This window comes from Cygnus olor, chromosome 8 (assembly GCF_009769625.2).
Source record: "Cygnus olor isolate bCygOlo1 chromosome 8, bCygOlo1.pri.v2, whole genome shotgun sequence".
NCBI classification, from domain to species: domain Eukaryota; kingdom Metazoa; phylum Chordata; class Aves; order Anseriformes; family Anatidae; genus Cygnus; species Cygnus olor.
This window is the reverse complement of record NC_049176.1, coordinates 3,073,810-3,100,428: the sequence shown is the minus strand read 5'-3', so window position 1 is coordinate 3,100,428 and position 26,619 is coordinate 3,073,810. Positions and strand designations below refer to the sequence as shown.

Below are 26,619 nucleotides of genomic sequence, written 5' to 3'. Positions count from 1 at the left end.
CACTTTGCACTTCTGATTTATCTTGATTACCCTTCTCTTTCACCCTTTCTCTGAAGGGTGACCAAAACTCTACTTAACACGTGGAGAGAAAAAAAAAAAAACCTCAACATGTAAGCATGCAAGACCTTGCCACAGTTGTTTGGGTTTGTTTTCCATTTGTAATGAATCCTGAACTTCTGTGTTTATGGAGTTGATATTTTGCAAAGGCCTGTCTAAAATACTGCTATTGTGTTCCCCTCTTCCCCAAGAGGTTGGTAGTACCTACTCAACAGCTACTTGTGCTGTGTAAGGTTAAGGTTTTCTGTTTTTATGCTTCTGTCTTTCAGTACTGAATTTCACTTGCCAATTTACTTACATAATCACACTTGTGATGTCTCTTTTGTTTTCATTCTTTTAAGCTACTGCAGCAATATGTAGGGAACAGTATTTTTACCCCTTTGTCAGCTCACTTAAGTTTGATAGCAGAGATCACTGGGGCAAGGCAGGGACAGATTCATAAAGCAATGTGCCTCTGTTGTAAAAACTGCCACTGTTAGTTCATGTCACTCTTTTCTACATCTAAATTGTATCCTATTGAGAACATCTGAGTTGAATTAAAGGTAATTCCCTCTGCTCGCAAAACCAACACGTAATGGGAGAATAAACATCTCTAGTGAAAAGGGGAGGGGGAAAAAACTCACAACAAAGCAGCACAGGCTAGACATAGAGAAAATGTAATATAGTTTATTCACTTTTATCTACTATTCCAATCTCCAGGTAACAATCTCTCAAATCCCAAAATTTGAGATTATCCTACTTACTGTTCTACTTGAGACTAGGAGCCACCAAGTGTTTAGAGGCTACATGTCAGCTGATTACTACCATCCACCCTCAGTATGAGGTAGTAGTTTTAGTTGCCTGCTTTGAAACAAGGAAGACAAACAGAAGGTTACAGTTGCTTTTAGATGGTACATAATTTCTGAGTCAGCTATATAAGAATAATACAACCTGAGCTTTTTATCTGCTTAGCCATTCAAACCAGCCTGAGACCCAATGAAATAAAGTATCATAATGATTTGAATATAAGGATGTAGTGCTTTGAGGCACTTCTTCCCCAAGAAGAAGGTACTGGAAAAATCTGACTTGCCCATGACTTTTCTAGATGTGGTTGTGCTTTAGGGCTGCTCTAAGTTCCCTAGCTACTCCCTCATGTGGAAAGAATTAGTATGTTGCTTGGTGGGAGTCATGGACCTTGCTGGAGAGCTAAGCCCAGCAGTGGATGCACCTACAGCAGACCTGTTGTGGCTGCAGGACAAGTCACTGGCAACTCACTATTTCTGAAAGGGGCCTTGAACTAATTTTAGCTCCCCTGGCCAACTGAAATGTGTACTAAGCACTACTTCTTAGTGCCTGACAGGTGCTGCTTGTCTGGTAGCCAGCTTCCTGGAAACGTGGGGCTTTCTGTAGCGAGCTAGGAGGTGAAGCCGTGCTTGGGAGATCAAGCTGTTTACAGCATTATGTGCAGGATCTGTGAGGTTATGGGTGGGAGTCATACGTGGTCTCGGGAAGTGAGCAAGGTCTTTTGATGGCTATACTGTCATACGTGAAGTAGAAGGGTGGGTAGACTGGGGTGCTCTAGAAGGTGGCTAAATATGTAAATGCTGATTTTGCTGTTTTTGGATTGTTTTGCTGTTACTTAAAAAGGAATGCTTTAAATTTTGGCCAAGATGTGAAGCTTGGAAACCAGCTTTTATATTTACACTTCTTCCTGCTACTTTGTCTTATGCTTAGTTTTTTAAACAACTTTTTTTTTTTTTTTAATGACTGAAACATTTTCAATCAAAAGTCAAAGTAGGTGTGTTTAAAACTGAAAGGATATACTGTGAAGTTCCTGGAGAGGGATGTTTATCTGCTCTGTGTATATGGCAACAATGTATTCCTGATCGTGCATACCTGTCCCCACATCTTCACACTTAGATATACACTGCATTTACAGTCTTGGGTAACTTCCCACTACCTTCAAAATACAAGATTTGATTTGTGTGTGGCAGCTGGCTGAATCTAAAAGTCTGTTAGAGTCCATTGGGTTATGCAATGGGCAAAATAACCCAGATGCATAAAATAGAAGAACAAAACATTAAGCATTAAGATCCAAAAGGTATGTTGAAGAAAATCTTCATAGCTTTATTCTGCTTTGAGTAGTGAAATTTACTTCCATCTTATAGCTGTTAAATCACCTTTTTCCCCAGCTTTGCCATTCTCATCCTTAGAGCTGAAAAAGAGAAAACAAAGACATTGTATTTTAAGTCTTCCTATTTCTGATGTTAAATCTTTGTATTTAGAATAACGAAGAATACACGTACCTCCAATGGTTAATCCAGCAGAATAAGCATTGTTTTAGTGTTACAGAAAGAAATTAGTAGAAGGTGTTAGTTCTAGTAATTTGGCAATAAAGTGAGTAATAAGAAACGTATTCCATTATCGCTATTTGAAAATTAGCACAGCTCTCTTATCTGTTTTGTTTCTGTTACCTTCACTAACACATTACAGACAGATGGTATTGTTCTTGACTAGAAGCTGACAGATTAAAAGGATGCACGAATAATTAAACCCGTTGTTTAAACTAAACTCCTCAGTGGGCACTGTAACTGTTTGGAAGCCTTTTTCTTTTGTTGATGTTCAAAGCAAACTTCCCTCTTCCTGGTGCAGTGAGTCAGGGTGGGAGTTAGTCATATTCCTGAATTAAATCTGACGGAGTAATTTATCTGTATAAACATCAGTATGGCTATGGTCTTTAACTGGGTATAAGGTAGGTTCATTTGAAAGTGACAATGCAGGGCAGATGATTAAATGTTAAGGTTATTTTTAGAACAGCAATATAATGCTTTTGTTTGATATGTAAGAGCCTCCCCCCACTAAGCTCTTGAGCTGAGAATGCAGTGGGAATAATCTCCAGCCCTCTGACATGTTAGTTTGAAGAGTCACCCGAAATAGCATTTCTTCCCTCCAACATGCATGTTCCTCTGTACTGGGAGACAGGGGGCCAAAGCAGCTGTTTACTTGATATATGCAGGTCAAATAAATGTCCAGTTCAAGTCATGTTTTGAAGTTTGTTGCCAATCACAGAAGCATCTGAGCATAACCTTATTATGAGACCACTGATGTTAAGCTTAGCTCTTACAAGGACTGTACTGTTTGTAGACCTAGGTACTCTGGTGGATTCAAATCCTGGTTGTGGTTTGAGAGCAATTAGCCTGTCATAACCAATAGTCCAGGGATGTGTTTTTGTCTTTCACTCTGCGTTATAGAAACAGGTGGCATGTATGCATTTTCCTTCTCTGTTAAACAGTTTTGTTGTACAATACTTTCTTCAGCACAAATTGGGCAAGTATTGTTTTCCATGGTTGTATATCTTCCAGTGGTAAAGAAAAAGTTAGCTCATCTAGACCGGCTACCTGCCCAAAGTTACACTTTCACTTCCCATGAGAGTCTATTCCATGCTGTCAGGAGGTTTTTCTGCCTACTGAGCTTCAGTTTTTCCTTTCTTCATTTATTCCATTATGTCTAGCCTTTGTTATGCCCCCAAGGACTTCATTTTCCCTAGTGAGTATTGAATCTTCAAAATATTTGCATGATTGAAATTTAAAGAAGAAAATAAGCTTAATAATCCTGAATGCTAGGGTGCTAATTACAGCACTACCATCCCTCTCTATCTGTATTTCTGAAGGCGTGTGCCATGAGATATTGATCTCCCACCAAGCTCACAGGGAAATGAAAATTACTCCAGTATGGAAAGAGGTATGTCCTGTGCTTCTGTCAAGTTAGGGCTATGCTGAAGTCTACTAATTTAATCCCATATTTCTCCATATTGGTTTGGACATGGAACACTTCCTCTGCATCTAAGTTGTCTTTTATCATCCCTAACATTTCAGTAACTTGCTCTGGAGTTTCATTTTGCTCCCAAAGCAAGACTGTAACATAATGGACTTGCTTCGTGGTCTGTCCTGTGCTTTCTTGCTTTCTGTTCTTTCAAAGAGCCCTCAGTGTCTATTTAATATTCAAATACTGCCATTGCTTCCCAAGTCTTAATTTCAGAGAGGATTATTTTTCTTTTATGGCTTGTTGCTTTAGTAATGAATGTTGAGATACCAAAATGATTTTGACTCCCCTCTTTTCACTGGTGGTGTTTATGGTTAACCTGGTAGGCTGAGGCTTGAAAAGAGTTTATTTCCTTGCTCTTTGTCATTCATTGTTCTAGGTGTAAGAGGCTTTCCTGGTTTTGTTTCTTTCTTAGAATTAGCAGTGGGATTACAGGGCTGCTTGGGGAAAAAATGAGTCATTTCCTGTTTTTTTCCCACTGATGAAAATGTCCTAAGGAGTGGTAATAAATAGGTGGAGGGGCAAAGAGGAATATGGCTTAATTTCTGATTCTACTGGGCACTTGAAGGTGCTCACTTGGAGGCAGAGCTGAAGACGCAGGTGTATTTTTGACTTTATTGGGGCAGTTAGCAAGCTGCTATTAAATGGAACAAGGATTTTTCCTAAATGGCTATTTTCTCCTTAGTATTGTACTTGTAAGTAAATGGGTAAGACAAATATAAATTAATAGAACAGGTTCTCAAATGTCTTTGCTATGTTTTCCACTTCCCCAAAAGTCATTATTTGTTTTCCACTAGCCTCAAAAGAGGGAAACCAAATTGCTCAGAGATTGGCAGGAAAAATGAAGCATCAGAAGCTTCTTTCGGGAGACAAAAATAGGCAAAAGATTGTTACAGGTGGAGGCGCTCAGCTAACGGCTCAGGTATGTGGCCCACCTGAATGGTGCTACCAGCTTTCCTCTTTCCCGGGGCCTATTCAGGTCTAGCCACACAGCAGGCTGGAGGATGAACAAATCGTTTTTGCTAGCAACTAGCTTCTGGAGGGTGGGTATCGCTTCTCTGTATTGTCCAGACATATGTTATAGAGGAATTAAGAGACTATTCCCAAAACACAAGGGGCTGGAACAGTTGCTGGAATGGTTTATCTTGTCTGTAGCCAGCCACTGGTGCTTTCATTTGTTGGCATAGGGTTGTTGGCAGCAGCCTTTGCTCCTGGGGGACACAGGAATTGTACAGACAGCAGAATTGGTGCTTGAGGGAAGCAAAGGTTCTCCTGAGTGATAGACAAGGGCAGTAAATGATCAGAAGCACTGGGCAGCACTGCTGGAGTATTTCAGGCTGTGTTGTGCGTGACTGCATGAGGTTGATGCTCCTCAACTGAGAGAATTACTTAACAGCTCTTCCCAGTCAATGCATACAGCTGCACAAGTACTTGAAATTTCTTTATGTGATCTAATGTCCACCCTCTCTCCTGGCTTTACTTTCATTGTAAAGAAATTCTGGACTTCCGGTGCATCTGTAGGCAGGGCCTTGCACTTTTGCTTCCAAATTGCAAGATTACTCAGGATATAGTCAGGAAAAAGGAGAGAGGGGAGGGAGAGAATGTAGAATTAGCACCCCTGGCATCCCTTTAATTCAAATACAACATTCTCTAATGCAGAATGTGGCTACTGTCTGAAATATGGTGATCTGTAAATACTCCTAAATGCAGTTTAATTATATGCACTAAAATACAACATAACCATGCTATTATCCCTTCAACCTTTCTTGCTATTGTTCTTTCAGCCTTTTATTATAAACATTGTAGTAAGAAACAGACATCTTAAATATGAATAGGTTATAAAAAGTGCTAAGAAATAATAGTATGGACTAACCAAATGTAGAGAGGAAAACTTACATCGTTTTTCAGAAACTATAAAGATATTTAACTCAGGTCAACAAAAATGTTAAAACTTGCATAGACATTGTCAAGGCAAGGCTGGAAGTGTTGGTTCCAGAAAAATGATGAGTAAAACTGGTTATTAAACAGCCTTTCTGATTCAAGGTGCAATTTGGATTATCTAGGAAGTGGTTAGAATGCAGATAGGCACAAAAAATTCCAGTATGGAGACAGCATCAAGAAGCAATGCTGTTAGTTACCTTGTAGAAATGAAAATTATCCTTCTAACTGAGGTAGTATAAATGAATCCCTTAATTGTAACTTTAAAGAGAACAACTTTTAATCTTTGATAATCACAGAAACTGGCTTTTCTGCGAAAGGTGGTATTTTTTACAAAATTTTGATATGGTAACTAGTGCATTGCTAAAGATGAAATAATTCAACAGTACCAAAATGCAGATTAGCGTTTGTTAACAAAGAAGCAAAGAAATGATTAGTAATTGCATGTTGGTCCACGAAACAATCAAAGTAATAAGTGAAATAGCTGCTACCAGAGGGTAGTATCAGGTTTGCTACATGAGTGAGCAGCAGCGGCATGATTTTCCTTTTCTGTTACCTGTTAATGAGGGATCTTCAGTACCATCTCCAGATACCTGACTCTGAAGATGAATGTGGTGCATAGGTGAGCTTAAGCGTTCCTCTTGTTCTTGTAGGGAGATGGAGTTCTTGTGGGTTGCCTTGTTCAGGCTTGAGCCCAGGCTTCTCATCGGGTTCATCTGTGGCACTTCTGTGGTTTTTCTGCTTGGTGGCTGATAAACCTGACTATAATGGCCTACGGGATGATATGATGGTTTCTCAGATTTGCTGTTGTCATCATCGTCGTCATCAATAATAACTAATTCTGCGCGGATAACCCCATCATATCTTGACAACTTTTGATCTGCTTCTGCATCATCATCATCAATGCGCTGATAACCCATGAAAATCATTGTAACTGGTTCTGAGTCATCCACGTAACATGGTACAGCTTGGACAATCCTGTACTGAACATCTTCCTCATCTTGAGGTGCAGGGGATGTTTCATTATGATGGTAGGAGCGTAAAAACCTTGTCTCATTATGTCTTTCTATTGTATTCTGATAAGGTTTTAATTCCTCATGTGCAGCTTTTCCTTTTTCGTTATGTATCATTCTGTTCTCAGGATTAGTGTGTGCTTTCTTCTCTGAATGTGAAAGCTCTGGAGAGGGAGACTTTGGTGTTGGCTTTGGAAGACCAAGCCTGTTCTCTTTATGTTGCTGTATGAAGTGTTCCCCCTTAGGAGAGAATTCTGTCTGACTGAGTCCATTCATCTCTCTTCTATGTGTGTCTTCCAGTTTTAGTCCGGGGACTAATTTGTCTTTCTGAGGAGTAACTGGTCTGCAAAACTTGTTTGCAAACACAGGCTCGTGATACTCTGTGGGAGACTGGGAATTTTTTTCAGTTGCCTGCCTTAGAAGGTCCTCCACCTCAACAGGAGCAAGTTCATCCATCCCATTTTGTGTTGTGCTGCCATTTGAGGACACTGCATAGACTGACTTCCTACCATCATCATAGACTTTAATACCTGTCTCTGTAAACTCATTCGAGGGAAGAGGTATTGTTGACAACACTGTGTTTTCTCCTGTCTTCATGTCTTTTTCAACTTTAATTTCCATTGCAAACAATGCTGTTGAAAGAAACAAGTGCTTAAACTGATGATGCAGTGGCTGGAAGAGATATTTTAGAAGAGTTCTGACAGTGATGGAGAAAGACTGTCAGAACGAATTATCAAAGACATAAAATTATCGCATACAAAACCAACGTACTAGGTTCTCATTCTGAATCCCCCCCTTTCCACCTTGTCAAAACTTGAAGTTGAAAAATATTTTTGGTTGGATCTATTTCTGCAAGGAAAAATAAGCTGATGAGGAGCCAGTTTTTGTTATGTGATTCTGACTGAGAAAGACACATTTAACCTTAGCCTCCAGTGGTGTGCTTGGCAATAGCAGTTGAAAGACCTTGACATGCTACAAACTGAGAGTTTTGGGCACTCAGGGGTTAGAAAGTGGAGTTGGTAGGAAATAACCAGGTACTGCCAGCTAACTGGTGGATGTAACTGCTGGCAGAAAATGTGAAATGTGTAGCATGAAGGGAGGAGCTACTAAATTATGCCAGATAGAGGAATGAAGTACTGGAAGGAAGCTTCAGTGTTGAAAACATTTGATCTTATTCTCAAAAGCAAATGCCTTGTGTCCCACCTCTCAGTTTTATTGACATCACTGATAACATAACGCAGCTTAACTGAGAACATCATCTCATATCTATAATGCTCATCCTTTCCTTAAAGTGTTAGATTCAATTTTTAGGAAGCCTTTGCAAATACTGGCACCCTTTGCAGTTGTTAGTAAGCAGTACCTTTTCTCTTTTCTTCATCATCAGTGACAGTATGTCCTGCCCTCTTCAGTGCAGAAGGTCTGAAATACTTGGGAAGGTCAGGTATGCTGGCATATATGTAGTCTGCTGCCTCTGAATAAAGAATATCACCAATGCACTTATTTATGGTTTTACTGACTTTTACGAGAACCTTTTTTGAATTGGTTTTTACTAAACTTACCTTCTTCAGCTCCTGCTTTTTCAATCTTCACTGACTAGGAAAGAGAACCATTAATAATAAATGTGATTAGTCAGTTTTAAGATGTTAACTAGACAGTGTTTTGCTTTACATAATAGTTTTAACTTCTGTACATGGCTTCATACTGACAGGTACCTAAAGGTGGAATCTGCTCAGCTTGGAGTATGGCAAGTGGGAAAGAGGAACTTGCTTCTGGTCATCTTACCCTGTGTCACTTAGAATCATACTGGTAAAGACAAGACATCAGAAAGTGTTACTCAGTGAGACAGCCTCATGCTGTAGCCCAGACTGATTGACTTCAATGATTTTTCCAAAGGCCGTACTTTGGCTTTCCAGTTAATTATCTCCCTGCTTATTTTTAAAATATATGTGTGCATATGTAAGAACAACTGGAAAACTGAGGTTGAGTTTCATCAGATTCATATCAAAATGACCTTTAGACAAAGGCGAACGACTAATGATAAATCACTTTTCACTCTAACTTCTCTTGGGGACTGAGGGGAAAGCATGATGCAGTTTAGTTGGATGCATCACCTGAAGGAGCATAAGTCGGTCTCTGTACCATTGTGTCTATCTTTTGCTGAGGTGCAAAGTTGTTGATTGGTGGCAGTGCTGTTTTCTTGAGATGTGCTATAGATAAGTTATGACAGGAATTGTTTCTTGACCTCCAACCCCTGCTCCAAAAAGCAAATGGAAACATATGGACACTTGAACAATATAATTTCTTGGCCCCTCTTTGTATTTGATCTACCGTTGTTTCAGAACAAAGGTTCATGACCACTTGCATGATCCAGCTAGCTCTTCTTTCCGTGATTATGATGATGAATAAGTAACACATTCTACCTCTGGAGTAATTTGGCACTTACCTTTATTATGTCTTCTGTTGTTTTCTCAACTGACTTAAGTTTCTTTAAAATAGATTCTTCCTTAGCTGAGACTTTCATTTCCTCTTTTTCAAGGGCCTCAATTTCCTTCTCCAGTCTGCAATTACAATTCCCTTTGATTTAATATCAGGTAGAGAACAACGCTGCAGATTCGATTCATTTTGAATACAGACACTAGTGGGGCTGATTCTACTTACCCTGGCAAATCTCACTCTGATATAGAATCAGCTTGTAATTTCACATGCCTCAGGAAAAACTGAAATAGTATTCTCAGTTTTTAAAAAATGTACCTGCCAGATTCCAGCTGGGCCTACTGTGAAAACAATGACTGGTGTTAACTTATTTATTTTTCATGAGAGAATAGGTAAGGAATGTATGCCCCCATGGGATTACCTCATCTTTAAGCAAATTTTCTCTCTACATTGTCTCAAGAAATGTGATCATTCCATGGTAATTATGATGTAGGAAACTAGTCTAGTTACACACACCAGGGTTATGACTTGCTTGTTTCTTCATTCTGTGTGTACTTGAACATTTAGGACAAAAGCTGTGAAGTCTCTGGTTGTAAAAGTCAGAAGGATGTTCTTCTAACCCCAAGAGTTGGAGTTATGTGAGGTCACCTCGCACACTATATTTTAATATATGTAGCTAAGCTGAATTCAGGAGGATAACACAAAGAGAAAAGGTCTAATCAATCTAGTAGAAGCTGCAATTCCCATAGGACCATCTTTATCCATGGAAATAAAATTGCATTCATATTTCTGAGAGAGAGCAGGTATTGTGCTGATATATCAAGGCTTTATTTGATAAAATAATGGCATTTGCAAATACTTTTTGTAGAACTAAAATAGGTAAAACAGTACTTAACTGATTTTCTAATGTAAAAATTATTATAGCTAGGAATCATAATAGTGATATGTTTTGCAGACTATTTTTATGAAGCGAAAACTACATAATCATGTGGATTTTGAATACTATGCAAACTGCACACCAGAGGATGATAAGAGAGACCGAATTCTGAAGCTTTTTTATGAGTTTGTTTTGGGATCAAGAATGAAGAATTTGCAGTCACCTAGAGTGGTAAAGAGGCTTTCCGAAGGTAGGCTCGGACACCAAGACAGTTCTCTACAGTTTTGCATGTGTGAATGTGGGTTCTGGGATTTCAAATTTCTTTCCTTTGGTAAAAAATGTAACAAAGCCTGACTGACAGTAGAAACTTGGTTCTTGAGGTGAATAAATGCAAGATATTTATGATTATAAGATATTTATATATGCAAGATAAGTGTGGGGGCTGGGGTCGGGATGGGTGTGTGACTGTAGCATTTCTGATAGCTGCAACAGCTCTTGTCTAGTCTACAAACTTTAAAACACCAGGCAGTTTTAAGGGTTCCACTTCAGGATTGTGAGCTAAGGTGTCTGCAGACATAGGTGTGCTTCCTAGTTGTTCATCAGTTTTTTTACTTGATTCTCTGGGAAAATGCTGAAATCAAGTCTCTGGAAAGGATTTGTTTTCAGCATAACAGTAGTCATGTGAGATGCACCAGTTCAATGCACCTAGGACAAGCAGCTTGGAAGGCTAATGTTTGAAGTGTTTGCTCAAGTAATATCCTCACCTGTATTACCAATGAACTGGCAAGAGAAACTGAGTAGTTCATACAGTTATGATACATGTCACATCAGGTGTTAATAACCACTTTCTAAACTTGCATTTAGATGAGATTTCCTGCACTAAAACAATTTTTAAGGGTCCATTTAGTATAGAGCCTTTGATTGCACCTCAGTCTAGTCAGTGAGAGCTTTGTTTTACAAAGATAACTTAAGGATACCAAACACAATAACTTTGGATATTCTCTAGAACAGAAGGATATTCAGCACTTGGCTCATCTCCATCAGATTTTAGTAGTGCAAGTCACTTGCCAGTGAAGACATGGCTGGTGGGTTATTTTCTTTAAAAGCTCTCATTCTGTAAAAGATTGAAGCTCAGCAGTCAGAATTTTTTTGGCTATTGATTTGTACTCTAGGCTTGTACTTGATTTAAAAGGGGCCACAGCTCCCTTTCTTCTTCCTCTTTTCTGTTGTATGTTAAAGCTATATGATATGGTTTCTTGCATATTAAAGCTGAGTGAAATGTTTAAGGTGTCTCTTTCTTAACTGGAGTTCTTATTTTCTCAGCACTGAGGTGCTCGATGAAACACTTCTAGTCAGAAAGGTCCAGGACAAAATATTTAACTTCTGTATATGTGAGAGGGAGAAATCTATGCCAGGTTGTTAAAGCACGTCTATAAGGTAAAGTATCTCAATCAAATTCTTTTCTCTGGTGTGACTAAGGTAGTGACTTTAGGGAGGTGTCCCACAACCTATTTTTTCCTCTGTAGTCGAGACACTTCCATTCCGCATAAGCACATATTTTGGGGGGTTTAGATAGAAGCTTTCTTTGTAGCCTACTAGTCATAAAGTCACTTTTCCATGAAGGAGATTCATAATCAAGTCCAAATTTAGCTCTGAACTGGATCTCTCCTGCTATGGATGAGTGCTATATAGCCTTAGCCTTCTGGTTCATCTCTTTCTCATTCTTTTGCTTCAACTTATAGGAAAAAACAGAAGTAAATTTTAAAATGTTCCATATTTGACTAAAATGTCTTCCATTGTTTTTGAATCCCTGTAGAAGTTGATGACTGTAGACTTAAGGCAACTGCAAATGATATCACAGTTGCTGACTCTCTAGTCATAAGGGAATTATCACTGGATGATCAGATCCAAAACTAAAAATAAAATAATGATGGACTGTACTCCAATATGCTAGGAAAAACTGCATTCTGATTTGACTTATTCTTCAGTATGGACTAAGATCTAAGACACCATACCAAAGTCAATGCTAATAGTAGAAATTTCAACTGCATTTAAAACAGTAAGCAGACCAGAATAGTTGAATGTAGGCTAGCAGAGAAGCATTATTTAACTGCTTTTGTGTGATTGCTTGAGGACTCTGAATAATGCTGTGGCTCTTGCCCTTTTTAAAATCAAAGTTGAAGAGCTACAATAGTAGAATACTATGTGGATTTTCAGCTGGTGGTAAGAAGATCCTCTTTTTTGCAACACATATGGTATCTCAGATCTCAGAACTGAGATGTGAAGAAAAGTGCATTCAGGATGAAAGTAAAACAAATAAAAATAAGAACTCTTACACTGCTATGAAAGAAACTAATGTAATGACCACATTCTATATTTCTGCATTTCTTACGGAATACTACTTAATATATTGAAATGTGGTTTTACAGGAGACTTTGATTGCAATATTGTAATGTTAAAATTAAGCATTAAAAACTCATAGAAGCATAATGAACTAAAGGATCATTAACCTTTACTATGAGTTTGTTTTAGTCTGGACTGTAACTGCTGCTAGACACAGGTGTAAGAAGAAGAAAAATCTTGGAAAGTTATTAAAATAGCAAAGTGGGGGTGGGGGAGATGGCTAGGCAAAAAGAAAAAAAAAGTTATCTGGGAGATCAAGAAATGTATTTAATTTTATGTATGCTCTCACGCCCATACAAACACCCACTTCAAGTGGTAATTAAGAGGACTGATTCAGTGATCAGTGGGGCTAAAGAAAAATTATACCCATGCAAATGAAAAATTGCATCTAGAACTTGTCTCTTTTTTAACACATAGTAGTATATAGATGTAAATACCTCTTACGGTTCATTTTTTCAGAGAATGTTGTGTATGTGCACACTAGAACTTGTTGAAAGGCAACTTTTTAAAAACACAATATACGTTGTTTAAAAGATCAAAGTCCTTTTGACTTTGTACAGTTCAAAATTTAGACCAGGATCTCTTTCCATCTTTAGCAGCTTCTAAATACTCTGAATCAATGCCATTTTTAGGAAGTTAATCACAATCTGGTTTGAAAGGGTCTAGCAGCTGAAACAGTGACTATTTTAAAACAAACTAAAGCTAATATTTTTTTTTCATGGTGTTGTTGTGTCTTGCAGAGTACTGGAAGCATAATGCAGTTACTGCATTAAATCAGTCCTCTGGATATTTGTCCTTTCCTCCTTGAGTAGTGTTTGTTGTTTTAGAGGGCAAAGAAAATAGTATGGAGATATGGATTAAATAAGGAGCTTTAGAAGATGAGATTCTAAACTGGTGGTGTCTCTGCCAAAGCAGTAGCTGAGTTAACAAATTCTTCAGTGTATACCTGACTGCTGCTGGCCACCAGCTGATCTGCGATTGGCACCACTACCACCCCAGAAGAAAAAGGCTTATGGGTGAAAAACAGATAGTAGGATACCACCCTGGAGGATACCAGACTGAGAGGAAAAGGCAGCTTAGCAAGTCCTTGCATGTTTTGAGGCGAGTCAATGCTTTAGCAGCACTGGAAACTATCTAGCCTTAGCCTGCCTTAATGTATGTATCACATTACAAACTAGAGTAGTTCTTAGTAACATGGTGATGTTTGTGCATTTTTTTAAGTATGTTGTTTAGCAACTAAGTCTGTCACAAATGAATGCTATTTGCTGAAAATCAAATGATAAAATGGGACTGAATCTTAATTCACCTTGTTCCCTGACCCACGACTTGCTCACTTGGCTCATTGCAACTTCTAACAGATAAACAGGGTGAATAGAAAAAAAATGTGTAAATGCTGTTTTTGTCTGTAATCCGAGCTTTGAGTTACTTGTCTGCAAGGTGGCTCAGGCCACCCACTGTTCACTGTTTTACTGTCAGTATAAGGAATGGAACCTTCCCTTTTATTGAAAAATGCCCAAATCCTAACATAAATGCTAGCTCTATTTGACATCCAAGTAGAGTGTTTTAAAGCAGGTTTAGGAGGGTAATGGAAATGCCACTGTTGTAAATAACTTGCATACAGCGGCAAGCAATTGTGCTCTCAGCTGAGAGAAACATCCATGGTTCTAGGGGTATTGAAAAAAAAATCTTTAAAGCGATTCAGTTTTTTAATTGATAATGAAAACCACATAACTGTCAGAGTGGACAGAATTTACTTGAAGCAACAGTGAATTTTAATAATTGGATGCACAGCAGAAAATTTCTACTGAGCTTCTCAATATATCGTAATGTTACTGCATGACAAGTATGTACATGATCAGTATTGCAATCTGACAGCATAGGTCAAAGGTGTGACTTCATTTTATGTATATGTAGTCAGGCAAGCTTTTACTAGCTTGGGTACCATCTATGGCACAGCAAAAGTGCTGTGCAAGTATGGTGAGTGCATATGTTGTGCTTTTTAGTGGACTTTGTTCATGCTAGACTTGGCATTACTAGGTTTCTGTATCTCTGTCTAGTTTGAAACTGGGTTGAGTATGTCTAAACAAGACATGATATGGAAGACAGCATAGATGCCTCTCTGGAGGCCTTTGCCAGACCACTATTGAACAGTGGTAGGAGGTATAACTTACAGGAGGAGATGTTTGAGAATAAACCTGCTTAAATTTTTAGTTCAGAGGGAAGTTTCCATATGACTCAAGCTATGTTCTTCTGCCTCAGTTCTCCATCTGTAAAGTCAAATGCCTTGCCTATCTCCTCTGTGTGTAATGAGGATAAAAGCTGCCCAAGTTTCTAAAGTATGGATTGCCTAGTTATGAGAATAAATATATCAATAATGAAAATGTTTCTTTTGCTGGTAAGGCCTTAAAACCTCCAAATTGTCTTTAAAACTTCAGCAATGGTGATAGAAGTACTTTTTCTATTGCTAGGTGGGTCAGGAATATAGTTAGGACCATTTCTGTACCTATTCTTAGTTCCAGGATGCAGGTTTCTTGTCGTATTGTATCTTGCTTGGTGATGAAACTGTTTTTTCATCCTTTTTTTGATTTATAGCGGGTGAACATCACCACTTATTTTTTTCTATATGCTGTCTGGCAAAACACATCCACAATAGAAGGAAACAATATTTGCTACAGAAGTACTACTTCATTGTACCTGTGAAGTTATTGTAAGAGTGAAGACAGTGTCATTCTCTTATATTTAATCTTTTCATTTTATGCTTGTCATTTGTCTGATGTCTTTCACTCCAAATAAATCTGAAGTATTTCACATGTACATCAGGTAGTAGGAATCATTTTTAGGAGGAAGCTTTCTAGGGGAGGTTGCCAGAAGGTCATGGGCAAGAAAAGTTAGTTGGTGAGTCTGGTATTAACAACAAATATTTGTAGAAATATTTAGTGGGGAAAAAAAATCAATTGCCATGGAATGGTGGTGTGTGTGTGTATATATATATATACATATGTATGTATATAAAACATGAAACGTGCAGGGGTGTTGTAAAGAGAATAACAATTTTAATAGGAGGAGAAAGGCCTGTGTCTAAAACCAAACATTTAATGCAACTTTTCCATTGTGCTACTTATGGTTGCAAGCAAAGTTATTTCATTTTCATCAACATTTAAATTGCTGATTTATGGTCAGAATCTCAGCCATCTAGATGCACAAACATTGTTTGTGCTTGTAATTAACTCAATTGGAGTTATGTAGAAGAACTCATGCCTAATACATTTCTCTGAAATGCAGGCATATAAATAGAAACTAGTTTGAAAAACAACAAAAACTGGCATCCCTGAATCTGACCTACATGGGAAAGGAATACTGAACTCTTTTTTTGGGGTGTAGGCTGAATGTTAATCAAGTTTCTGGTAAAAATTCCAGTTGGAATGTAACAGACATTTCTGTAGTTTGGCTGTTGCAGGTTCAAGCATACATTAAGCTTATGAGCTCAGGAACTTTGGCCTTGTTTGGTGTAATGTGTGCGCTATTGGTCATGTGATACAGTACTAAATGTGCAGCCTTCCCATTCACAGTGCATCTGCATACCGGCCTTGTAATTTTATATATATAAAATTATACAAATGTTTATATATTATATTTACATATATGTATATAAAAGAGGTGGTCTGAGATTTTGCTCTGGGATTCATGATGTCGTTTAAGTAAGCAATCAGGTATAAATGAATGGTTTAGCACTCTCATTTCTCTCACTTCTTCCTTAAAGCAAAAATGCATTTAGAAATTTTCATTTTAATGTCTATGACTATATTTCAAAGGACCTGTAAGCTTCTAATTCAGGTAAATTTTATAAATTTATTACTCCTTCTCAACTCAACTGCAATCTGGAATTGAAGCAGAAAAATTAAAATTTCTTTGATGCTAATTTACCTCTATGAGTTAAAGTTTTGTTTGAAGCTCCAGCTTGGTTACTGTTTTACTATATCTAATAGTGTTAAATTCTAATCAGGCTAAAAAGTTGTATGGTTGCATTCAGAGAAGTAAAGCTTAATATGGGTGTAATAGAGAATTAAAAATAGAAAGAGTGTAAATAGAAATTAAGGATGCTGAACTGAAGACAAAGTCAAGACAGTAATTACAAGAACAGCATCAAAATACTCTACAACTGGAAGTAGAAACCCAGATCCTGAGAAATGTTGAAATGGCATTGCATATCTGACTTATCAACCCTATTTGCTGAAATCTCTTAAAAACCATCCTATAATACTAATTAAGTCTCAATCCTGCTTTCCCTCCTGTCCTGTTTCTGGGAAGACTTGGACCTGCTGCCAGCATTGCTGTGAGACAGCTTAATTGCGATGACTCAGGTGCAGGGAACCCTTAAGGTTTGTTATCAGGTTACAGACTAGATTTACATGCTGGAGATTACCCTTCCTGATGGAATACCTCAGTGTTTATAAGGCAGTTTATATAGCAGAAGTTAAACAGTTTTTCTTTTTTTGTGGCATAGACACTTACAGGCCTCCACTATAATAGTATTGCTTACTCTTTACTCAGATGTCATCAAATTAATTAGCACCAGCGTAGGTTATGTCAGGAGAATAAAAACATCCTTTCCCCAACATATCTTACCAGACTTGGTTCTGAAGCTTAAAAAAAAAATAATTCTCCCCTCACCAAATTTGTTGGGGCACAAAGGAGACTTCAGCTAAACCTCCAGCTCTTACTTGAAGTTAACAGGATTTTGAAAATCTATTCTACCCTCCCAGTGTCTGGAGAAGGGTTGAACTTCCGCTAGATTGGTGGGGAGTTGCCTGCTCTGTGCAACTTCCCCAGTGCTCCTGCCTCACACAGCTCCATTTCCTGTGATCACACTGTCACAGGGACCCCTCTCACATCTTCATAAACACCTCCTGTGGGGATGTTTTTAGAGCACAGTCTTCCTCCTACCATTGCAACAAAGAATTCCAGAGAGCTACTTGAAAAGCTGTTCTGTTGAGAAAAGTGCTTTCAAGCAAGAAATCAGCATAATTATAGGAAGAACTAGCACAGGCTGTTGCCTGTCAGTGAGGAGAATTATCATTTGTGTCAGATGGAGTAAGGGGGGGAGTGGGTGTGAGATAACCAGTGGAGATAATCTGGGTGACAACTTTGCCAAAAGAGTGTGTAGGAGGACAGTGGAGGAAGAAGGGAGTACGGAGGAATGTGCTATTGAACTTAAATAGAGGAAGAAGCCTTAAAAAAAAAAAAAAAAGTGGTGTGTGTGTGGGTGTGTGTTGTTACTTTCCTGAATCTAAAGCAACCAAAACACTTCAGCTTTGCTGTGGATGCTAATAGGAGGTACTGCTCAGGATGCCTGGATCCAGTTTTTATACAGAGCTGTACTGTGTTTGGGAAAAGCTAACTGCAGACAACGTAGTGAGTGCCTAGAATTACATTCATAGTAAATAAAGGAGCCGTATGTGTGACTGCCTGTGTAGGTCAAAGCTATCCCTGTGTGGGAGGGCAGCACTAGGGAATAAGATTTATAGGGACATTTTTAATAAAAAAGAAAAAGATACAAAAAGGCCTTCACTGTAACAGGCTTCTGTGATTAAATTGCATGGAAGATAAGTGAAAGTAAGGCAAGTGACACTAATAGGGGTAGACAGCTTGTGATGTTTAGAAGTGCTGTGGTCTGGTAGAAATCAAGTATTAAAGGCTGTGTGGGATCTAGCGGAATTGAAGAATTTCTAAAATGATTTACTGGTATTTTAAAAATCTGACTCAACGATGACTCTCTTAGAGCAAAACCATACACTGTGGATTACGTCTGACTATAGCATGACATGTATCTGGAATTAGAAACAAATACTTTTCAAAATATTTACTGTGCGGTTTGACAAAATTTGTGACATAGAAGCTTTGTGACATAGAAGCATTTTTTATGCTCTAATTCTAGCTGATCATAAAATACAACAAAGATTGCTTTACTCTGTATCACACTGCGTGCGTTTAGCCTTCACTGACATTGTAATCTTTCACAAAGTAAGGTGAGACATTTAAGGAAGGACCACTTAAACCCAGACAGAGGGAAAGGGCTACTACCCTACCTGAAGATGTCTTGTTCCAGCTCATGAGTTCGTTGTTGGTCCTCTCGATTCTGCTTTTGCATTTCTTCTTGCTCTTTTGGAGTGAGAGAACTAAGGCCATCCAAAAGCCATTTTTCTCGCAAGGCCTTTTTCTGACAGGAAAAATACAGACAAGTGTACTTTAGAAGTTACTCTATTCAGTCATTTACTGTATTTGCCTTGCTGTCATAGATGTGCTCCACACTTTTGTGTTGTATCTAGCATAAAGCAATCTAACAGGGCAACTGCCACTGAAAGAGAAATACTAAAAAACAAGTTTTGAGATTGACTTAAAAAGAAAATCAGTCAGAACAGTGTCCCATTTTATTAGTTTACCCAAAGTAAAGGTGTAGGACATCAGTTTCTACCTGACATCCTAAGGTATTCAGCATTTCTGAATGGTGCTTTTATCCTCAGTAAAGCAGAACGGTTGGGCCAAAGCGCATACAATACAAATTCATGCAAAAGGCCTCGGTCAGAAGTGCTATGGTTTATTTCAATAGCCCTAGTTTATTGGGTCATGGCACTACATAAATGCTGGGGAAGAGAGGAAAAAGATGAGAAGTTTCTGTAAATAAGGTGGTTTGGGGGTAAGAGATCTCTGGGGAGTTAATGATGCAACACTATCTCCTGAGTTTAAAAGAACTTGTGTAATTCAGCATTTCGTCTGGAGAGGGCTCTGGTGAGGGGATGTGGGGCAAGAGTAGGACTGGAAACGTGAAGGCCAGAATGCTGATATGTGGTTAGTCTTTGAGCAGACCTACAACATATTTAGGACTGCTACCATAGGGTCAGATCCAGGGACTGCATATTTAGGTCCACACCTGTTTAGGTGGAGGGTTTTTTTTGTATAGTAGTGGTTTATAAATGAGTGTCCTGCCATGTATATAGGTAAGTAGATCTCTAGGTTGTCTTCAAATTTTGCAAAATCTGTCTGTATGCACTGATTCCTACAGCCACTCTACTATGTGAACATTGGCATCTGAAAGTCATCTGAGTTCTCTGTTATTTCAGGGGAAAGATATTCATGGAGATAAATTCATATTGGTAGGCTAGAGGCTGAAAGTCATGCAGACTTTCTTGTCATCTTTTCCCTCCCTTCAGTCTAACTCAAGAACATAAATCCAGTGCTGCCTTGGGGAAGAAGAGAGAGTTAGGGCTCTTTAGTGAAACTTTTTCAACTGGGGGGAAGCATGTATATGAAGCTTTTAATAAACCAAAATTTTTCCATTTGTAATTTAGATTTCTTGAAATGTCTGATATCCACATTGTGTTTTTTTTTTTTTTTTTTAATATATAATTGTGTTAATTGTAGGATGTGGATGAAAATTAAATTGGATTGTGACTACTGCTGCTTTGAGGCAGAGCCATGCCCAGCACTGGTGAGAAGGTTGCATTAGCCTCAGTGCTGCTTGGAGTGGCTGCTGGGGTCCTTGCCCGCATCCTGTGCATTGAGTTATTTAAACTGTCGCTTCCCACTCTTTTCTGTTTCCTGTATGCTTCATATGAGGTTATCACTGAGGGCCGACTGATGGTGGAGGATGCATAGGGAACCTGGCTGTAGTTAAATACATATTTTCAACTGGCTTCACGTGCGACACAAACAGTGTGATAGAAACTGTGCATAAAGCAAGCTTGCTGGGAGTTCTGTGGCACTCTTTGGTAGTATTTTCTGCAGAAGGTAAGAGCAACGTTTACGGTCACACTAGCCCTGTACGACAATGTTCTCTCCCACAACACTGGATCCTAGGAAATCTGTAGGAAACAAGGGCTGCTCAAGACTGAAGTTCTGAGCCTTGACTCTGGCTCTGCGGACTTAGCAGCCCCTTCCAACTTCATGGCAGATGCCTTTTAAAAAGGCTCAGATGAAATGGATGCAGATACTTTAATGGGATGGTTTTATCTGATCTAGTAGATGCATACAGTTTGGTGTTGGCACAACTTTTATTGACTGCAAAACACTGTTCTCCCAAGTCAGAGGGAGCACAGTTATTAATTTCCTCTGAATTGAGGAATTCAGGTTTTAGTGCTGGGTAGGACTCCTAGAAAAGTGAGATTTTAATCCTGGTTGGAACTGAAAGTTTTGCACTGCTGACTCAAATCTGTAATTCCTTGTGAGAACTACAGCAAGGCTGGCGCTGTGGACCTTACTGACTGATAACCCCCATTGAAATCAACAAAAGCTTCATGTATGTGTAGGGTCAGACCCAAGAAAACAAACTCCCGAAATACAGGGACAGACAATGGTGTTATTTCTGTGTTTTCCTAGAATAGTTTGCTGCTCACAACTGAATGTCATGTAACCTCATGAATTTCCTTAGCCACTTCTGAAAGAGTAACACACTTCACAGTGGAAACAGGCTTTGAACAACAGACAATTTCTAGGTGTTAGTCAGAAGGCTACTCCAATGAGGCATTGGCACAAGCCAGAGCAGGAGCAGCTGCCTTGGGGATGTCAGGTTCTTTCTGCTGTCTAACATTTCCTTCTGTTGTAAAGCATCTTTAGCACAGTATTTAGGTTGTGCATGTTATGCCCTGTTACAGCTCTAATATGAAAGAACATTTATTTCATATTGCCCTTGTTATGTTAAAGGAAGATATAAGACCCCAAAAATGGCCAGAATGCTGGAAAATGATCCTTTTCTTCTGTAGTTCATTGTCACAGCAATGTGACTACAGTCTGCAAATTCTGTGAATACTGTCCTTTGCCTGCTGCTGGTATAAGTCCATTGTAATCCTTAACAAGGCTGAACTAACCCATAAAGACACAGTTGCCCACAGGAAGGCACAGGTGTTTTGAGTTTGCAGGTCTTGCTCTCCCAGTGGTATGGCAGTTCACCTTACATGAAACTGGGAGAAGTATAAATAATTTTTGTAATTTTCATTCAAGCTGTAGTTCAATATTAACACCTGGAAAAAGGTGTGTGACCAGCATCTACAAGATAGTATTTAATGGAATTCAGACATATCAGAGAACAAAAAACATAGTAAACTAGACTGGAAAAGCTCTTGGAAAACACATGCACACCACTGCTGACGATGCTTTTCAAGCAACTCTGATCCTTTCCGTTGTTGCCTCAGTGAGGAATATTCCAGACAGTAGGAAGTACTAGTTGCCAGTAAATAGAAGTACTTGAAGATGAAATTTCCCCTATACCCTCCCTTGTGGTGCCAGTTAGGCCCTTGCAGTTCCATAGAGCCCTGGTCACCCAGGTGTGCTGTAGTTGCTTTCACGTCCTCTACTCCATGTGGTAGAGAGGCACATGTATGGAATAAATATTCCTTCTCCAATGTAGCTCTACTGGATAAATAGGACGTGTTACACCTCATCTATCTCTTTCTAGTAAGGAGTTAGACTGGGGGCAGCATAGTTGTTGGAAGCTAGATTCCACTTTACAAAGAGGAACTCACAACAAAAGCCCAACCCAAACTAAAAACAAACCATCCCAAACCTTTTTATAAACTAAAAGCTAAGGGTTGTGAATAGGAATCAAGGACAAAACTAGGAATAGAATAGCGATATCCATCTAACAGGAACATCTATATAACAGTGAGAATCATGAACCTGCAATAGCTTCACAAGGGAAAGGTGTGAGTTATGCTGACTAGGTCACTGAGCTCTAAATTTCACCATACACAACTGGCGATACTATAAATGAGTGAAATCAGCCTTAGTCACTAGGGAAATGAGCCCTCAGTAATGTTTACAGAAATGACTAAATATTCTAGAGGTCTAAACTTGTTTTGAAGTGATTTATGCACAGGTTTCTTGTGTTGTTTGACTCCGTTGAAATACCTGAGTTAGTCTGAAGCATCAATCCTTATTAAAGAGCAAGTCTCTGAGGACATGCAGCAGAGGATGTTCATAAAGTAAATGTCTGTTATTAGGTGCCTGTCTTAGCACTCATTTGGAAGAAAAAACCTCTATTTTGGGTGCTCTGAGCAGCTAATACAATATATTTATATGTACATCATATACATATAAATACTTTAATGTATGCTTGATCCCTCTGTGCCAAGTGAATCAATTCCCATACAGTTCCTGGATTCATTTCATGTGCAATGTGACTGATTTTAAAAACCTTTATGTATGATTTGTGACTTTCTATAGGACAAACAAATTATATCCTCAGTTTTCTTCCAGAGGAGGTATGTGTGTGAAATATTACTACTCTTTGTCTGAAAAAGTTGCTCAATAACAAAAAAAAACCTGCTTGCGATGGTCTTCTGTTGCCACATTTACAAAAGTGGTATGTCATATGTGGCTTTGGATTGCAATGTGTGCCTCTGTCATTGTAGGTTCTTTTAGCACATGATTTAATGTAAAAAGAATTTCTAGAAACATTGGCCTATAGTTATTTGTAAAACAAGCATTTGTCTGTCTGTGCATGTATGTTTGTGGGGAGAGGATTCTTCCTTGCTAAGCTTAGTATCTCAAATATTTTTCTAGGAGCATTTTAGTTTTTGTCAAATTCCATAAAACACCTTCAGAGTATTTTTATTTTTAAAGTAAACCTCTAGATGATGTTTTAACTCTATGGTACCTATTAGTGCTAAGTGAAAGCACGTACTAAATATATTGGCGAACTGCTCTAGTACTGTCTGCAACACTAGTGAGAATTAGTGAGGTGTCTAGAACAGATCAGTTCCTCCTCAAAAGAAAGGCAGAAGAGTCAGTTAGAATTAATAGGCAAAGAAACTTGAAACGTAAATTGTAGTACACCATATATATGGAAGAACATAGTTGCACTTTTGCTGTTACAGGATTTGGAAAACATATTTTTCTCATCTAGGCCCATTGTATTACACAATTGGTTAAGCCTGTCCTTGTGGTCACTACCTTCTGATAAAACCTGAAGCACAGGTGACTTGCAGTGGCTTGCCTGTCCCAGTGAACCAGTGTATCATAACTTGGCTTGACACTAAAGAGAGGGTAGATGCAACCTTGGAGCAGGTGTCTGTATTGAAGAGGAGTCTGCTTTAATTATGTTTCTCCCATGCTTGCTCAAAGAGACACCACACTTCAGGTATTGCATTCCATGTCTTTCTTGAAAACTTTTTATTCACTCCTAAATAAGACGACATGTAAAATACCACATCTTGCATATTTCTAGAAACAAAAATTGGTCAGTGTTGAATTTTCTTTTTTCTTTTCTCTCCCTCTATGCCTGATAAAAGTGCAACTGCACATCGTTATTGTGCCGTATCCTGTAGCAAGCGAGGTTGCTGTAGTGGAATTAGGGAATGTACACACCCAGTCTGAAATGTGAGGCTTAATTTTCAGCTGTGAGTTATTCCTGGTTATGATCTCATTTTAAGCCATGAAAGTGATCAAATAACATTAGCTCCTGAGTGTGATTTTTTTTTTTATAAGGAATGATGCTTATTAAAGTCAAATGGAGTCCTGGCAAGACTCCAAAAAGCTGTGAAAATTTGACAGTAAAAGCATGACTTAAATGCATGAAGATTTGCATTCCAAAATCCAAAACCCTTATGCAAGTTGAACAACTTAAGGCTATCTTTAGTTATATAACTCCGACACCTTACTTACTTTTAAGTGCTGGTGCTTCAGTTTTTCCTCTTCTACTTTTCGACGTTTCTGTGTAATTTCTTCTTGCAGTTTTCTTTTGTCCTACAAATTAAAAGAACAAAAACTCTTTAGAGAAATTACTTGGTGCTAAAAACTAGAGTGTGTGTTGTTCATTAGGATGAAGTCAATCCATGCAAATAAAGCCTAACTTTAATTTCACTAAGAGAGTGGTCAAGCAGTGGAACAGGCTGCCCAACGTGGAGTCCCATTTGGTGGAGTCCGTGTCCCTGGAGGTATCTAAGACACATGGGAGTCTCTTTAGTGCAAGTGTCGTTCACTGCTTTGAATCCCTGAGTGCCTCTTTCTGTGCTCTTTAAGATCCTTTACAATGTACATCTTTAGGTAGCACTTGAGATTCCAAGATATGATTTTTGGGACATATCTTCCCAAAGCCTTGGAGTTATTTGCAGTAGAATTTTGTTGTTTTCTTGAATAGCTCATTGCTGATTCTTAAACCTGATAACTTCACTTTATTTAGGCTCCTTCGTTTCTGCAGTACATTGCAACAAATACACTGAGTTGTTTCAATTAAATGCTATGAATTGATGGACAACTATCATATTAGAGAGCACATAGTTATGTTGTGCAGCAAGTGTAATAAATGAAGTTGTGAATAGAACCCAAGCATGATTTCTGATTTCCTGCACTGCAAGACCCTGGAAACTGTCATGGGCTTCCTAAAAAAAATAAATAAAATTTCTCCAGTATTCCTCTGCAGTCAGATGTTGCTGGAGGATGCTGGATACTAATCCTTGTATGTGCATAGAAGTCCTCAGCAGATGAGTGTGCTGCCCTATTTGTTGTGTCAGATACCAGGAAGTATAAAATATTACAAGGCCTGGATTTCTTCTCTGCAACTTCAAAACATTTCTTATCTTTTGAGCCCATACACGAGAGACAAAGTCCAGGTTATGAGTCAGCTTCAAACACCATTACAGTAAACAAACCAAATCCTCCAACCAAACACCCCCCAAATATTTCAAATTACCTTACTGTAAGTTTGAATCAGGTCTGAAGCAAATATGATAAATGTGCCTGTTGGTTTTTATCAAGTGTAATATATTTGGAAAAAAACCCCAAATCCTTTTTACCTCCTGTAGATTTCCTTTTGAGTTCTCATATTTTTCAGTTCCAATAAAATGTTTTTTTTAACTCTGTCCACAATTAATTCAGATGGTAGTATTTGTTTCACGAATTATCTCACTATCATGTCAAAAGTGTGAAAAATAACTTTGTCCCCCTTATTAATTTTTTAAAGAATTCCTGTGACAGTGATCCTTCTGCAGTTTTCTACTTATCCCAAACAGCCAAATTCTTTCAATTTAATTCTTTTGCAACTGAATAGTTTGGAGTGAAGATTAAATCAGAGGAGAACTTGGATTTGGCCATTTTTTTGTAGAATCAACTTACGTTTGTTTAAAAAAAAAAAAACCCAAACCCTCAGTATTTCCTTTAAAACATATCTTTTCGAGGCAGATTTCCCATTAGAACAGAAACTGAAAATGTTTACTTAGGTCTTCAGCATTACTTTCACTCAGTCCTTTTTTTCTCCTCTGAAAACCGACAGGTAGGAATTTGCTTAATCTATGCTTGTCCTTTTTAGTTTTCAGACATCGATATTTAAGGTAGAGCATCATCAATTCAGCATTTTTATTTAATTCTACAATGCAAAAAGGAAAATCTTTCACCTCTTCATTTGGTTGTGAAAGGGGAAAATTGATTTGTTCTGGATTTCTCTATCTGCCTTTTGACCTGCTGTCCTTCAAGCAAACATTCAGTTGTGATGATAATATGCATTTTAAACTGTCCAGTAGCTGTTTGCACACAATTTCACTGCTTTAAATTTAAATTTGAAAGTGTAATACAACACAGTAAGATCAGTACAGGCAACTGCGCTGTCTTAAATCAATAGCTTATAAAACAGAATCAAAATGTAACAATTTCCAGCACACACAAGTCTTTTTCATTCTCCTTCCTGAGATTAAAACATTCTTCAGGAAACACAAAGTAGGCAGGAAACACAAAGTAGCTCATTACTACAATACTACTTCTAAGCTTTTTTTTAATAGCAAGTTATAACTATAAGCACTTACTGTTATGGCCTGGAATCTTTCCTTCAGCAATTCAGCTTCCTCCATTCTGGAAATCAAAAACAGACAAGTAGTGGAGGAAAACCGAATGAGACCATAAACAAAAGCCTCCTGATGGGGCTACAAAAAATGCTGAGGTGATTTGATCCAATTCCAGAGCAGAGAGAAGGCAGAATTTTTGACTTGTCGGGAGAGTCCCTGAACAGATGAACAGATCAGTCCAGACAGACACATGTAATGAGGGTGTGTAGAAGAGGCAGACGTGGAGAGTGCTGGCATGAGTTGACTGACAAGTTGGAACAGTGAAGCACAA

General features: G+C 38.4%; 1 protein-coding gene and 1 long non-coding RNA gene across 2 annotated transcripts; one reads left to right on the top strand and one right to left on the bottom strand.

Annotated features, from left to right (window-relative positions):
- Positions 1 to 697: 697 nt before the first annotated feature.
- On the bottom strand, positions 698 to 26,619 carry PALMD (palmdelphin). The gene is made up of 8 exons (XM_040565773.1): positions 26,310 to 26,619; positions 24,178 to 24,258; positions 18,609 to 18,739; positions 9,253 to 9,367; positions 8,369 to 8,402; positions 8,170 to 8,280; positions 6,353 to 7,441; positions 698 to 2,251 (listed from the first exon to the last, which is right to left on the bottom strand). Exons 1-8 carry the CDS (start codon positions 26,352 to 26,354, stop codon positions 2,208 to 2,210), a joined length of 1,650 nt encoding a protein of 549 aa, XP_040421707.1. The 5' UTR covers positions 26,355 to 26,619; the 3' UTR covers positions 698 to 2,207.
- LOC121074086 lies at positions 10,182 to 14,939 on the top strand. Its single transcript, XR_005822107.1, has 3 exons — positions 10,182 to 10,369; positions 11,443 to 11,556; positions 13,462 to 14,939. It is a non-coding gene; the product is annotated as an uncharacterized LOC121074086 (long non-coding RNA).

Excerpts from the sequence above, each read along its gene's own strand:
- PALMD (XM_040565773.1), bottom strand. The coding sequence starts at position 26,354 with ATGGAGGAAGCTGAATTGCTGAAGGAAAGATTCCAGGCCATAACA. Across the intron at positions 24,259-26,309 it reads AAAGATTCCAGGCCATAACA|GACAAAAGAAAACTGCAAGA; the intron begins GTAAGTGCTTAT and ends TTTAATTTGTAG. Across the intron at positions 7,442-8,169 it reads TGATGAAGAAAAGAGAAAAG|CATTGTTTGCAATGGAAATT; the intron begins GTACTGCTTACT and ends TTCTTTCAACAG.